The 17113-nt window shown below is 35.7% G+C and overlaps 1 protein-coding gene across 3 annotated transcripts in view; it reads right to left on the bottom strand.

Annotated features, from left to right (window-relative positions):
- Sick (sickie) overlaps positions 1 to 17113 on the bottom strand; it is a 162043-nt gene that overhangs the window by 40548 nt on the left and 104382 nt on the right. For all 3 annotated transcript variants that reach the window (XM_071707762.1, XM_071707760.1, XM_071707761.1), the window contains 4 exons: positions 15339 to 15492; positions 13412 to 14978; positions 12884 to 13254; positions 4491 to 4824 (listed from right to left, as the gene is read on the bottom strand). In XM_071707762.1, coding sequence (XP_071563863.1) covers positions 4491 to 4824; positions 12884 to 13254; positions 13412 to 14978; positions 15339 to 15492 — 2426 coding nt within the window. The remainder of the gene's footprint in view (positions 1 to 4490; positions 4825 to 12883; positions 13255 to 13411; positions 14979 to 15338; positions 15493 to 17113) is intronic.

The raw sequence follows: 17113 nt of genomic DNA, 5'->3' as shown, positions 1-17113 counted from the left end.
ATCTATCATGTTATACTTGACATTAATCCGTTAATTAATCCTTTTTATTCAACAAGACAGTTCTCCTTTTTTATCTTTAGGGACAGTTTAAGGGGTAGTTCTTTACCACCCACGTCGTCATTTTCACTTTTACGAAGATATACTCGATATTACTCCACCAATTAAGACAATTTACGTTCACTGCGATTTTCACCCCGGAAAATACAAAGGGTAGTGCTTTCTCACCCCAGCGCCTTCGGATTACGGTACCGAACGTAACGTACGAGACATCCGAACGTTAACCGCCAACTGCGAGGGTCGACGATCCATAGCTCACTGGCCCTCTCGGCCCCACCTCTCGGGCACCGTGTAATATTACTAACGGGAGGTATTCGCCCTCCCGAATACCGCACCCGCTCGCTCTGGGGTGCTACAGGAGTAACGGTTCGATTCAAGTCACGATAAAAGTCCAGAGATCATACTGATTTTTTTATATTCGATTTTTTTTGTATTCGAAGAATCAAATCACACTTTTTTCTAAGTTTAAAAATTTTTAACACACACACACACCCATTACACATTGATGGATATTTATGCAACTAAAAAAAGTATTTTTCACAAATTATTTATGTTATTATTAAGATAAATTCAAAACGCTTAATCTTTTTTAACTATCGTTAGGATTAAGAATGTAATTTTTTAATTATTCAAGGGACACATATTGTATATTGAGATATATTATATTAAAATTTTGCATTACGTACTTTGAAATTCCGCAAAAAATACATAGTTTTATAAACTCTTTATTCCAAAAGAAATGAAAACTACCTTTCTTCTTTAAGAGTAAAATTGTTATATTATAATTCAAATGTAGTAAGAAATTGATAGATTTTATTGGGAATTATTCCGAGCACGGTGCTCTATGGACTTATTCGCCTTAAATCACCGCATTTAATCGACTTGATTTACGCTCGAAAGGGTACAAAAGAGAAGCATTACCTTGGTCAGCGATAAGAAGACCATGCGACTATACGAGTCGGATTCCCTACGCTCCCATTTTCTTATCTTGAAGTGGTTCGAAAAGGGTTGTTATACCGAGTACTGATAGCTTTCGTTCGAAATGGGCCTTATGTGCGACACTGAGCAAGTCGATAGTCCAATACCAGCGGATTAGAGAGAGGATTATCCGGGGAAAGACATTTCCCGAAGGAAAAAGTTACTGTCGTTATAATCTCTTTACTACATCATTCGTTAAGACGAAAATAAAGGTTAAAAGAAAGAACACTAAGAAAATATTTTGGATGTTATTAATTTATCGATATAAGAAGAAATATAAATCATTATAGATATTATATGACAATAAACTGAGACAAGTTAAACAAAATAAAATAAATAATTTAATATATTTAGAAAATATCAATTTTATTATGTATATTAAAGATGGAATTTGGAAATAATAAAATATGCAAGTAAACAAATGCTTATCTGTTTGAAATCATCAATATATATATATAAGCTAGATTAAATATATTATCTCATACAAATTCATATTGCAGGCAAAGCTATAAATATTTAATTAACGACCATTGTCGAGCTCGGCGGGCACCGATGACCGAGGTCACAATTCAGTCGCGGTAAGTGGCTCATCGAACACAATTAAGGGGAGAGGGAATCAGGAAGGGGCAGCAGATATTATTTCATTATAATAATCACTGTTAAAAGGAACGTTTATATCGATACGACAGACTTCAAAGCTATTAAAATGGCCGATTTGCAGCCGCACGTAATGCATGGATCCATGGATAATTAATAGGTCGGCTTTTAATGGAAGGAAAGGTTACTGCATATAGTCTATCTCGAGAAAAGGCGCTCATTATCCATCGCGGTCAACTTTATAAGGATTAATTTAACGAAAGTCGATCATCTTTGAGCAAATAGAAAAATTTTCTTTAAAGAGATAAATAAGCTCATTGAATTATTTGCTTCGATGTAAAGTCGTATATTTTTTGCGCAAATTATTTTCTTGCCTTTAATTAAGATATGATTTAAACGCAATGCATTTTTTATTGCGTTACAACAGTAATTTTGATCGATTAAATTTCCAGTAAAGCCTGAAGTACCCAAGTTATTTTTGTAATAATGTCAAAAGCTGTTTCGGTTAAATTTCTTTTTACGTGAAAAAAGGCGGAGAGAAACAAAGAAAAGAGAAAGCAAAAGGGGGGGAAAGGTGAATTTATTATTTCGCTCGACAAATATCGATTCTATTCGACGACGACCTGCCGTGACCCGGCTGCATAACTGCTCGCGACGCATATAACTAATTTCCCCTTCTCTCGCGCATTTCTTCTCTGTTTTAAATATTTTCCTCTTTGATTTTTTATTTAAATCTTTTTACTACGTAATTTAAATCAAAATAATAAAATTGAAACTGCACGTATACATAATATATTCTAATAATTATAAAGTTATTATTTCTATAATCATAATAATTTCAAATATTTTATTCACAATTATTTTACTTTTTGAACGACAATAATCTTTTTCCTCTACAAACTACAAGATTATTTTTACTCTGAGATAATGATAAATAGATTGTATATAATTGATAATAATAAAATCTCAACTTCTATTTTCGTTTTGTTTTATCGCGCGCGTGCACATCTGAGAATCTATTTAAATATATCGACCGTAACTTGGCGGTCATTGTTTTCATATTGGAACAAGTCCTTCGAGGCAAGAAATCGGAAATAATAACAAACAGGATAACAATGATAACAGGCAAGTATCGACATTAAGAAGAGAATTAGGAAATGTAGTAATGCTTCCCAAAAAACGACGCAAATCGAACAACGGGGGGTTGTTTTTCTTTATTTGTCAGAAATAGAATGTTTTGAATCTTGAGTTTCAAAAAGATGAACATGTGATTAACGAAGAAGAATCGAGTGCCGCACATCCAACATAGTGCATTTTTAAATTCACGTGAGCTTCATCGCTTGAATTTAAATGTATTAACATACGACTAAGTTTTAAGTATAATTTTACTTTTAAAAAGATGAAAAAGATTAAAAAGATTAAAAAGGATTTTTATAATTTTAATTTTGCGTAAAATCAATTTATGTAATTATACTTTCATAACTGCGCTAGACTTTTATAATCGTATATTTGTGTATCTATTTTGTTATTAATTCTGGATTGCTAATTTCAAATTATTGAATCAGGCTTTTGTTAAGAAAAAAAATTGCTTGCGATAATAATAGAGCAGAGAAGCGTAGGAGCTTAAAAATAGCGATTTGCAGTGACCCGCGAATGAAAAAATTGTTCTTTCGATATATGTATAGTGGGACACCCAGTACACGACAGCTGCACGATGCAACAGCTGACGCGCACACATGCTCCACGCTTTGTGACTCGATTGTTCTGTGTAGGCTTGCGAGATCACGCCTGTGCACACATCGCTTCTTGTCCTTGTACACCAATTTGAGCGTTAATTAAAGAGAAGTTTGATATCGATCAAGAATATTGTCGCAAAAAATTAAACTCTGCTTCAAGTAATCCCATATAGAAAATAATAATTAATATTTCTGATAAGGCTTTAAATAAAAATATTTCATCTTATCGAGGAAATTCCACATTTAATCAAAATTTAAATGGTCTCCCAGAAAATCTTAAACTTTAGTTAGATAGAATCTTTTTGTCTTGTAAAAGAGAGCTACTCGTTTCATTGGAATGGCAAATTTTTGATCACTATAGTAAATGTGGTAGATAATTCTAGAATCTAGATGAGAGAAATTCTAGATTCACTCCCATGTGAATATTATGGCATGATTGATCTGTTTCAAATATACACAAACGTGTTGACTACGGGTACCTGCCAATTATCGTACTAATAATCCCAATAATTATCGAGAATATACCTGGCGACTGTCAGCATCAGTCCCTTCAGTCATCTAATATGTCGCTAAATCATATTCCTAATAACTACGAATAGCAAATGCTATTTTCAAAAATATTCCAATGATAATTCCAATAAATTAAAAAAAGAAAAATTTATGAAAAACCGGATAAATTAAAAATATAATTACATAAAAGATAAATGTTATCTTAACTATTGTTTAGTGTAGTAGCTTATTTAAAAATAAATATTCTTTAACAGTAAGTAAAATAAGTAATTGGGGGATTAAAAGATTATAAAAAACTTAAAAATTAAAAAATAAAATTGAATTGAAATATAGTATTGAAATAAAAATGAGAGTTTTTTTGTATCGTCAATTGGAAGAGAGAGGTACCCTTTTTGAGGATTCTGTATTCTTGCTGGGTAGAGGAGGGTATTAACACTATTAAGAAGCAAACGACACCGACGGCGATTAGTCGGAGCGCGACTCGGATAATTGGAAAATAAGAATTAATAGAAGCTATTTCCGAACGCTATTTCCAGTCGCGCGTTTCCCTCTCTCCCTCTCCCTCATGCTTAAACCGCGCGCTATCGATTCCAAATTCGCGAGTTCGCTGACCTTGTGATGAGAGGGATGTCCCGTGTGATTGGCGGAGGTGTGATTTCCGGCGGGAATGGAAGCCAGCTCCTCGATTGTGAGCTCCGCCAAGGCGTCGTTCCCGCCGCTGCAACCGCCTAGAAGACCGCCGGCGACGACGCCGCTGATACCGACGCCGCCGCCGCCGCCACCACCGCCGCCACCGCCACCGCCACCGCCACCGCTTCCCGGACTGATGCCCCCGATGCAGCCGCCATCCGACCTCGCGATCCCCGACGGCCGATTCTTCTGCACCCGCCTCGAGGTCACCAGTTCCTTCACCCCCGACAGCTCTCGCCGCGAACCACCCACGTACCTACGAATCAATGCAAATCAAGTGTCGCTATTATTATTCGGAAAAGTAGTAACTGTTCAATCGTATAATGCAATAACATTTTATTTCGCTTATTAATTTGTGCAGCGGTCTTGTCTTGTATTCAGTGTACATTATCAATATAGAAGTAATATAATTATTTAAGGCATTTTAGATAGTTTTGGTATTCAGAACAGAGATTTCTTGCAATTATTTAAAATGGTTCTTTTCCATGCGGCGTAAAGTTTTAGCATTGGCTTTTTCTACTGCGTCGCTATTATTATTCAGAATGTAAAATAGTGGTTTAATTGTACGATAAGGCGAAATTTTATTTGTTTTTATTTCTTGAAATTCTCTCTCTCTCTCTCTCTCTCTCTCTCTCTCTCTCTCTCGCGCGCGCGCGCGCGCAGCTAACCAATAATCATTACTAAAGCAGAAATATATTTAACAATTGTTTTTAATGGTTTTTTCTGTTGTGGTTTTTTCAGTAAATATTTAATTTTTCTATTTTCTGGACACACTTTTTCTATTACGCCGATGTTATTTTTCCCGAATTGCAGAAAGCAATGGTTTATTTGTGTAATATGATAAATGCATTTGTTTGTTTTATTTTAAAGTTTAAACATTACTACAATTTCATTGTTTAAACTATGATGAAAGGAAAATCAATGAATAAAATGTCATAAATAAAATCATTGGCGTAAATAATATATTGGCACTTTGTTTTTGAAATATAATTATATTTTTTTCTATTAGTTCCTCATCGTGTAATTACAAACTAAAGCGTTTATATATATTATACTAAAAAGAGTATAGATTCGCTGATAATAAGCTCAAATACCGTTTCAATATTTTTGTAAGTAATTTTAAGCGCAGTTTTCTATTAAGTTAATATCAACAATTAAATTAATACTGTTATTAAGTAGAATAGTTATTGGAGAGAGAGAAACTTAAATTGTAAATAATATTCAAAACAAAATTAATTATAAAATAAAGATACTTCCATTTTTAGCAAAAAAACTTGCATTTTCTGAGATTTATCTATCATTATTATATTATCTTTTTTAGAGGAAAAAAAATCGAATATCTCGTTCGAAGCAGCAATGTTTGCTGATTTAGCATAAAGAAAACACGCGACAGTGCGATGACATGGAGAGAATATGACGGTTTTATTCAGCGTTTAGATTTATGGTACACGAGGCGCGTAAATATATATATATATTTTTTAAGTGTTGTCCGCATATTGGCGCGATACGTGTCCTCTGCATGTGATTCACGGTGATAATAATTATTAATCCTACACCCGAGGAAAGGGTTTTATTGCTTTTGTGCGACACGCGAGAATTGCCTATGGATATTTTTCGTGCATTTATTTGTATCGAGCTTTTTCGCGCAAGAGATGCTGTGTTGTGTCGTAAAAACTATCATGAATACTTTATTCACACACGTAAGTGTGCATGTACCTACGTGTAAGTCAAATGATTCAATAGTGTTTACGCACTATGATTGCAAAAATCATTATAGAGACTGCAGAATACAAAACAAGAAAATTTGATCAAAAAATCGAAAAATTCATAAATGTATATGAAAAAAGTTATGGATTTAGACAACAAAAATTGCTATATCTATAGTCTCTTTTGTAATGTATTATATATATATATATATATATATATATCACATTTAATACACATAATCAATTATAATTTTAAATCAACTGCATCGATAGACTATTGGTACGTTTATCTTCGTCATATAGTTAATTTTTCATCATTAACTATCAATTTGGATACACGAGATTTAAATATCTCGTAGAAAGCCCGTTTTTCTGAGGAAAAAGTTAAAATTACCGATATACAAACGCGCCGGAAAAAAGAAATAATAAACACGTTCACGACGAAACTCTCGCGTGATTTTATAGCGAGCTCTAAAAATTTATCTTGCACGTGCCTTTTTAGGCTGAGGTCGTTATTTTAACTACCCTTACAGCGGCCAGTCGGGGGTTAATGCGTCTCGTAAAAAACGTTTTTAATCCCGACACCAAGTCGGAGGTCAAACTGATTCACGAACTCGACATCTTGAGAGGAAAAAAGGGCTAAATAAAATTTCAAGACAATGAAATTTCAAGAGTATACTGCGGAAACAGGAGCTATCATTTTAGGAGCCAGCACAGGTCTCAAGATTACTGAAATCTGCTCAATTTAGTATTCGCCAAAAAAGAAGAATCTGCGTTTTTTCTGTTTTATTTTCTTAATACCATCGTATGTGTCTTATGCAATTAATTAAATAAAATTCCAATTATTTAAATCTGAGTATATAACTAAATTTTATACATCTTCATTTCGGATAATTGTTGTATTTCTGAGGCAAGTTTAATTAAATTATATTATACGCGAATTTCTTAACTTATTTAAATAAATGGTAATTTTTAATTTTATTTTAAGTACATTTTAATTTTATCTTAAAAAATTGTAAAAAATTTTCTCTCTCAACAGAGTGAATGATCAGAAGAATATTTTTTCTTCCACTGCATTAACTTCTGAATTGTTTTCTATTTTCATGATTGACGAGCTCTCCGATCACTTTGTGCGGATTAAATATTTGCAGAAAGCCTTTGACCTGAGATGGAATTGAAACGGTAACTTTCGAGAGTACGCATGTGATAACTTTGCTCTCACAGGAAACTTGGACTGCAAGCGAAAACTTCGGATGTCATTTTTTTAACTCGTTACTCGTGAAACTTCTTGATTACGAGGACAGTTATCGTCAATAATTAAAAAGTTGCCAACAACGAAAACACGGAAGAAATTCGAAAGAAGGAAGCCTCGCGAAAGTCATCTGTGAACGCGAGAAACAAAGTTCTGATGTCAAGTTCCTTATAGGATGTCATTAATGGTATTGTGCTCAAGCTTGTTTTATTTTGTCGAGGAGAAGAGGAGGAAAGCAGGATATGTATTAAATAAATTGTTAAAGAAGGAGGATGATTTTGTTCAGATCAAAGTAAATCCTCTCTAATTTTTAATGAATTAAATTCTATATTCAAGATATTATCTCGTATTCTCTAACAGAACTCGGCATAAAAAAGAACAGGGCAAGGAAGATAGAGAAGTTATTTAGAAAAATTCGCGCGATTTTAGAATCATCGCGAAGTTTGTAGAGCTAGCATTTAGACGATAAATCTGCCGAAAAGTAATTTAAGAGAAATTTAGATAAATGCGTTATATCAGATTTTAAAAATTGTTGAACTAAAATATCATTCTAAACAAATGGAGAATTGTTATTAATTGAAAATAATCGATAAATACTAAATAGTTTCCATTTTCCAAAGAAGTAAGGGCTTTACTTCTTTGACTCTCGAGCTTTACTTATTACGGAGTTGGCGTATGTCAAAGCTGTATAATTTTTTAACGTAAAAACTGTACCTAAAAATTATCATAATTAGAAATATAAAGATTAGAAGGTGATTTTAATATTCTTTATTGAATCTCAATTAATGAAGAATTCTGATTAAATTTGGACTTTCTTTCTCATTACGAGTAAACGCTAAGAAATCTTTATTTGGGAAAACGCGATTAGTATATTTGATATTAAATTTATCTAAAAAAAAGTGACGCGTCGAAATTTCCGCTTTTCCGTCAAATTCTCCCTTCTGGCCTTCCAACTTCTCCATCTTCCACACCCCATAGCCCCATATTCATCCTCGTATTCAGCCAAGGTATTCAGCTAGCCGGCTGAAAGCTTCGAACAAACAGGAACACGAGATTACCGTTCAGCTTGAGCCGCCGCGTTTCTTCCAGCGGATTCCGGGTATCCTTCCGGGTCTTCCACCCTCGCTACTAAGGACACACTATCACACCGAGGAAATCGAGAGAAATCACCGCGAGCGACGGTTTTACCGCGACTACGAAGCTAGAGCGAAAATTATCACCGGTATGAAATAAATCGTACTTTACGTATCTTCGACGTTGACGACGAGAACGACACTCCCCACCCTCGGCGGTTCAGCACGTACTCTCTTGCTTCTGTCGTTGGGAAAGCAACCCCGCCGCGAGACAACCCCTCGAACCGCCCTGGAAATAACGCTCCGACACCGCCAGATCGCAGCACCGCGCGGCGCGGCCGAATCGATCGTCGTGACGTCACGGCGTCCACGCAAGCGTCGCGGGTCGCGGCCACCACGAATAAATATCGTCCATCTCCACCACGGTTCGTCTAGATTGTTTGTCTAGAGTTTAGATGAATGGATCTTGCGTTCCAACAAGCGTCTCGAGAGTCTCTAATTACGTCCGAATTTTTATAGCAATAAAAAATTAATATTCGAAGAGATAGAGAGAACGTTCTGTGTAATATATATATTCTGATGGTATATAAATTTATGTTATTTTATTTTTAGACTAAAAATTAACTAATTGTAAATCCGGAAGAGATCAATTTTATATTTATATTTCACAAATCCCAACAATTGTAGATTTCTTCGTATAAACATGTGTGTAAAATATAATGCTAACGTATAAAAATTAATATACTTAAAAAAAGTATTTAAAAATCTATACGATATAACATATATTTTACATCTCTCGATAGAAGAAGTTTATATTTTGTAAATATTAATATTAAATTTTGTTGTTTTTTTTTTTTTTTTTTTGAAGTATAAATTAAAATTTTATTTTATCTCATCATTCAAACTTGTTCCTACAAAAGATCTGGCGCATGTCCAACGAGATGCACCGGAATGATATACAGCGGCATCGTCATCTCATCGTCAGAATAATGCACGAAGGCGAGGAAAAGGCACGCGTCCGCGTCACGTCGCGCGATCGGCTTCTACGTTCTACGCCGCGGGAAGGAGCCGCAGGACAATGCTGAGAGGCTGCTGTCAGAACGGACAAAGGCGCTTATCTTTTTGCATACACTATACGTAACACAGCCTCGTTCGCCGCGCGTCGCTCTGTCCGTGCCGCGCGCATCCAAGAATATGTCATGCGCTAAATGGGAGCGTGTGTTCCGCTTCAAAAGGTATAACCAAAAGTTATCAATAGGTATAACTATGATATCAGAGCAAATGTAATACAACCATCGTATTTCGAAATAATAATAAAAGGAAAGAAGAACAAAGAGTAACAAAAATCAATGACAATAATAAAATTATGGAAGATTGTATGATTACTTATGACACTTATGTACATAGTAGCTAAGATTTAGTTAAGTAAGCTAAGCATTCTCGAGAAAAATAATTATTTTTAATATATAAAAAAACCGGAAATACACAAAATTTTGATAAGACAATAAATATAACACTACAATAGAACTGAATATTAAAATTAATGATTATTATAAATTTACTAAGAATTATAATCATTTGTGTAATAAAGAGTATTATAATCGTTGTAATATTTATATATTACAATAATTGATAAAATTTATGTAAAAATGGAAAGAATTAAAAATATCGCTATTAGAAATTAATATTTTTGTCTTTAAATAATTGTCTTAAAAAAATATGGTGCACAAATATCAATTTATTAAAATAAATATTGATAAATAATTCTAATATTAATAGATAGTACAGCATAAATCGCGTTGTCAGCGCAACTCTCGTTACATCTATATGTACATATAATACCAAATGATTTATAATCTATAAACGAGATATTCTGACAAGAATACAATTCTTTTTTGTTCAGACTATTGTCCGAATAATATAACCATATCCGGTCCTTTTACTTTTAAATATATTTATAAGACAGGTTTTCTCGACGACGCGAAGAGAGAAAGCTTTCGCAAGACGATAATCGTGCGATAAACGACGAAATATGCTGAACGTCTTTGTTGCAGGTTCTACGAAGTATAGTCTTCGATGATGGTGATGAGGGTCGTGGAAGGGTCTCACGACTGAGTATATTGAATTTCTGAAAAGCGCGTCGGGTTTCAAGCGGATGATACGCGCCGCGGCGCGGGCTCGATTATGTCGAAGCAAGTTAAGCGAAGGAGTCCGCCATACCCTTAGGCCCTTAGGCACATTTCCAGAGTGTATCATGGCAAACAACACCTTGTATAGCGTGTGATACCACCTGAGTAAAACTCTTTCTTATAATTATTGGATGTATGTATATTTGGAAGTCAAACGTTTCTAACAAGGAAATATACGCAAGTGTTCCCCCCTTCGCACGACTTTCATGCTATAACATATGAAAAGGACAAAAAAATGTTTAAAACAAAAATATTATAATTTCAAAGGCATTATATATAGAAATATTTTATTTTTCAAAATACCCCCCTGTATACTCTTCACTATTTCTCTTTATTATTGACGACTTTCAAGATTTTATGCTGGATTCCACTTTTTTATCCTACGCGAGCTTTAACTTCGGCGATAGGATGAGGCCGCGGATGTTTGCGGAGAAAATCGTTATCGCAGATTAATCGAATGACTGACCATGCTTTAATTCAATCGTGGTAAAAGCAGTTCATGAAGCGTTGAGTAATTGGAAAGCTCTCCGGAATTAGCCTTGTGAATTTTGCCTAATTATCCACAGTTGGACTGCAGGGCAGTCATATCTTCCTCGTGAGCAACGTGTGACTCATTCGTTCTATTCGCGCGTGCGAATAGCGCGAACAGATCGCCGAGAGTAAAATTTTTCATCATTAAATAAAGCATAAATTTTAGTTGGTTGAATAGTTAGCTTAAAAAAATTAAATTGTTCTATAGAAAAGCAGAAAATTTGATGATGATATAAATCCCGTATCGGACCTTAATTGATCGGAATATTATCGCCGCAACCAACGCGCAAAAAATTCGCATGGCACGGAAGATAAAAAAAATACATGCGTGTGATCAATGCAGGGAAAAACGCATTCCGCGAAGAACACCTACGCTTCATCTTCGCGTTTCTCTAATGGATTCGGCTTGCTACTTGAAATCTTAATTTGAATGTACGCAGACCAGAGAGCTTCGCTAATAATAAAGCTCTCTCTCGGTCGGTCGTGAGCATTTCGTTGCAAACACGGAGAGAGCGGCACGGGCGTGGCGGAGCGTAATGAACGAGTCATGACGCGAATCCACTTTGTGTGCCGGACAACGCTTAAACGTTGTCTAAAATAGAAAGTGTCTCTATGCTAAATGCACCCAGAAAGCAGAAACCTGTCATCTTTAGTTGTATCGTATGAAAATTATAAGTAAAATAAAATAAACTAAGTAAAGTTCAAAAATTTCTCATATTAATTTCCTAATGTTTAATATTAAATATTTTTTAAATTAATTCTGTTGTGAAAAATTGTTTCTGTAGCGCAAGATAATCACAAATGCTTTTTATTTACTTTAGCAATGATTTTAACAAAGATTAATATGACGCATCGAAGATGGGAGATGTAAGACTTCGCGAGGGTGACGAGCTTTTCACCGAAAAGCTCGCGAGAAGCTTAGACCCAAGCTTTCTTGATCAATACTCGGCGCGCGCTCGGCGTCGCCTACGCGGCACTAATTTATCGTCGCTCTCTTGCGCGGACCGAACGTCGTATATTTTCGCACCTTCTTCATCCATATTTCATTCGATAAAAAATGATCCATGCACTCAGCAATCCAGCAAAGTTTCGCGACGCCTCGCGCGTGTCACGAATGGCACGCAATACACAAAGTTCAACCCCAACAAAGTTTCCCAAATATCTTTTTCGCGACGATTTGATTTGTCATCGACCTTCCGAGATCTCGATAACAATGGTTCGTTGCAATGTATAGAAATTCAAAAGCAATTATTTTTCAAAAACAGTGTTACATTATAACAGATTATGTTCTATTTTCTTGTTATACTGATATTATTTTAATCAAATTGAAGTAAAATGCCATTTGCCGTCTGAGCTTAGATCTTAAGTAGCCTAATATTAATTCGATTATATATCACGGTCTTATTTCTCTTATTATTAATATTATTTTATTATAATATATACCGTTATATATGTATATATGTATTAATATATTATAAATCCATGAAAGAATTGATCAAAAACAGAATTTTAATTAGTTGATGGTTGCCGATTATTGCGTCTCGAAAAAGTTACAAGAACTTACCTGTCGTGCTCGTGACCATAGGAAGGATTGATCCTTCGGGCGTATAGGGACGCACCGCCTTCAGACATGTATCCGTCGCATAGATCCGAAAGGGTTCTGCTGCCAACGCTCATGCCGCCTCCGCGCAGCACCTCACCGTCGCTCAGGTAACCGGAAGCGACGTCTACATCGGCGTAATCGTGATGACCAACATGATGATGCGACGATGAATGCAGGACGGTATATTGTCGGGCCGTGGTGCGGCTCGGTAGGGTCTGTAAACCCCGGGCCCCGGGCGTGTATCCACGGAGAAGAGGTTGCATGGGCTTCACAGTCATCTCGGCCTCATCGTCTGCCAGAGCACCACCGCACGTTGAACTTTCCGACAGTACCTTAAAAAAAAAATGAAAATAAAGGACGTGTAAAAGTAACTTTTTATTTTAATTTTTATATTTATCAAATCTTAAATCAAATCTTTGATTTTGTGTTTTGAGAATAGTCGTCTGATATACTTTCAAAACACCGACCTTTAAAAATTTCAAAACACACCTTTTCCAACTGTTCAAACGTGGTGTCGATCTTCCGGTTAGGGATCGTCTTAATCTCGCTGCCGCTCTCGCTACTTGGCCTATAAATCACACTACTGTCGCTCGAGTTGCTCTGCCCGGTGCTGTTAGAATTGCTGTGCGAGCTTTCGGACATAAGATCTGAAATACTCGGCATTGGCGACACCATTGCTACTGTGTTGGGATCGAGTTTGCGATGAAGAGTATCGCCGCTCTTTGGTTTTGTTGGCGTCGGCACTCCGCTGACTGTGCTGTTCTCTTTCGATGGTTTCGATGTACCTTTTACAAGAGCAGTGGGTTTCGGGATGCTCGAACCCGGACTGAGCCCGGCCGGGTTCGGACCGTGAAGAGGACTGTTCGAACCTGCTAACGGTTTACTGGGCCCAAAGTTCAAATTGCTTTGCATGGGTATGCTCGTCAATTCGTCTTCGGTATTAGTTAGCTTTTCGTCAGCTACTGAGTCCACGCGATTAGTCGTCACAAAATCTTGTTTATCGTTGGAAACATCGATAGATTCTTCTTGCTCACAAATAACCTTCTCCTGGTTTGACACTCGAGTTTTCGATGGTGAATCAAAGCTTTCCATCCCTGATTGCTGTCCGTGATTAGCTTCTAAAACTCCTGGCTCTTTCTGCTTTGTCACAAGATCCTTGCCGTCTGATAGATTCGCTTGGTTCATGCTTAGAGTGCGATTAAAAGTATCGTTCTCGTGGACAAGCGTCTCTCCCGGTTCGGACATTTTGATAATACCATTGGTATTTGCGAGAATAGCTTTCTGCATCATAAAGTCCTTGTTCAGACCATTTGGCGGTGGCTTCATACTTTGCAAATAAATTCTTGGATCCGGTATCTTGGCCGGAAGCTCCATCTTGGGTCTGGGCGAAAGTTTCGTCGTCGGGAGCTCGTTCCTCAAGTTCACGTTTTTAGTATCTAGAAGATTGATTTGTTTAGGCGACGTTAGGGCGGAAGGATTCGGTTTCGGAGGCTGCACTACCGGTTGCTTCACCTGAAGTTCCTGAAGAGTCGGCGTTTTTTTGTCACTGGGTAATTTGGTGCCGATAGTTTTACCAACAATTTTAACATCTTGCTCCACGATTGGATTATTATAAGACGCCGTCAACTTCTCCAAGGAGCTCGGCGGACCCTTGTTTGTACGTGCAATCTTACTCTGGGCCTTGCTCTGCTCTTTCCTGCTTGTTTTCGGACTGGCCTGCTTCGCCGGTTTGGCCGACTGCAGTTTTGATTTCAACGCGCGACTCTTTGGCGATTCCTGGGCTTGAACCTTGCTCTGATCGCACAAGGAAGTTGAACTGTCTGAGTGTTCGGATCGAGCTGAAGAAAATCCGGAAGAACTGGAAGTGCGTTTTGAGACTCCCGACGAAGTCTTTCCTCGCTCTTGATTTTTATCTTTATTATTGAAAAGTTTAAATTTGTCCAATACAGAATTCTTGTTTGGCTGAGGTGCCGGGACAGTATTTCCAGAATACGGTAAGGCCTGTTGCTGAGGCCTCAGACCTCCGTTGGGTCGGCCTACTGTGGATGCTCGAGGGCTGCAAATTAATTACAAAAATTCAAATTAAAAATAGAAAAAATATCTAAAAAGATTTCTAATTCTTTAAAAATTTACATATAGATCGCGAATGTTTTTTTCTGATTAAAGCAAACATTTCAAATAATAATATTTAAAAGATTATGTAATACTTGAAATAAAAATTATATATCTGCAATGTAATACAAATACATTTTCGATAGAAGGAAGAATCCTAAACAATCTTCCTAATTCTATTGCATTAATTTTCATTATCTAATAAATAATCAATTTTTAATTTCTTTAAATAATAAAATTTAATGGCAATTGACAATCACATGATTGCATTGTAAAAATATATATCTTTAAATGTTGATTTTACCTTGGCGTGGTAGCTGTGGGTTGTCGATTTGTATTCTGACTCCTAGGTTGCGGAATGAACGAAAGACCGCCCTGAGACGGTTGTTGTTGACTCGGACTGGTGCTTCTAGAACTGCTCGCGCTACCCACACCGCCGTTCCCGTGTTTTAAACCTCCTGAAACAAAGAAATATAGGGAATTATTAACATCAGACTGTCTTTTTGCGATTTATGTACGTTTTTTTTATCAGAAAAGATATTTCATGTAATTACATATCTCTTATAATATCTACTGTTTGTGTGTGAACATGCTAATATTTGCAATATGCAATGCATATTCGCTGAAATAAATATCTGAAATAATTTAAGAAGAATATTCTTTTAAATAATATAATTAAATGTAACGATATTTTTATAAACTCAGGAATAACTCAATAATGATACTAGCAAAATTTAAACATATTCTAATGTAAAACAATCTGTTTACGTTTAATCCTTCTAATATTAAGTCTGATATCGAAGTATAAGAGCAAAAAATCCTGGCTAATTTTTCTTTTGTTACGAGACACGTTTGTCGTTGGCTGAGTCTCAATAAGACGATAATAATTGGTTGCGTCATTAAATGCGCACAGTCGCGCGACTGTTGCAGCAGCCCGCTCGCTGCATGTGCGTTCGAATGGTGCAGTGCGCGGTGCAGCGCACCGTAGACAAAATAAACCGTTCGTGTTTACCGAGAGCGAGGAGATTAATCCGCTACCTCATACTACCACCCGATTCGCTCTTCCTAGGTAATTGTAGACGTTGTTTCTGTCAAATAATCCGCGTCAGCACGCAATTTGCCGAGCGATAATCTTGAAATGTAAATATGCGTGCGATTAATTATGGCGACTATATATGAGTCAGTGAGTTTAATGAAGATTAGTGATTTTAAATCCATCTGAGTAATTTAGGATTAGACGAGGAAAAATTTTAAATAAATCTTAAATAATATCTTAACAACGATAAATGGTAGGTAATTTTGTAAAATTAAAAATTATTGTAATCAAAATCGGAATTAACTTTAGTTATTTCAAATATAAAAAATCTCTTAAATTCGCTTTTGTTTGTGATTTATTTCCTATATAAAAATTATTTTTGCTATAAATGTTAGATGTACAAAAAGTAGAAATAAAAAGGAACGAAGATCGAATTTTTAAATTCTTTGGTGATTTGTCATTTACATGCGAGATTACATGCGTCGGTTTGACAACAGCAATCGTTTTTCTTCATTGACTTGCTCGACAGTGATTTGCAGTAGTTACAAGTGCCTAATTCATCAACCGTCTCAATTGTCCTTGCGTATGTAACACAAATGTGGTTGACACAAGACAGATGGAAGTTCTCGGTAATGCAGAAATCTTATGATGATCAACACGATCTTTTATCATTGCACATTTAACGCAACTATATCTGTCTTGTTTAATTAGTTTACTGCGATGACTCTAATAGTTTAGCGACGAAAGATTCTCCATTAATCTATTAATATACATGTCAAGTATAATATATTTTTTAATGAACTCTAAATTATTAAGTCGCGATAGTAGAGAATTAAATTGATTTAAAAACTCGTTTTTACATCTTAAAGAAAAATCTTATAAATTTTACAACTTATTAATTTAATATATGTTAAGAAATTATATAATTATAATAGTTTATATGTAAAAGATTATAATTGTAGAGATTCGCAGTAAGATTTAATAATGTTTCGAGATAAAGCCGGAACGTCATTCAAGATTAAACAAAGACATCCGTGATCCGT

The sequence above is a fragment of the Temnothorax nylanderi genome, unplaced genomic scaffold, assembly GCF_030848795.1.
Source record: "Temnothorax nylanderi isolate EJ_2023f unplaced genomic scaffold, tnyl_v1.0 TNYL_tig0060_pilon, whole genome shotgun sequence".
In the NCBI taxonomy this organism is placed as follows: domain Eukaryota; kingdom Metazoa; phylum Arthropoda; class Insecta; order Hymenoptera; family Formicidae; genus Temnothorax; species Temnothorax nylanderi.
Note: the sequence above shows the minus strand (reverse complement) of the source record. Positions and strands in the feature narration are given on the sequence as shown.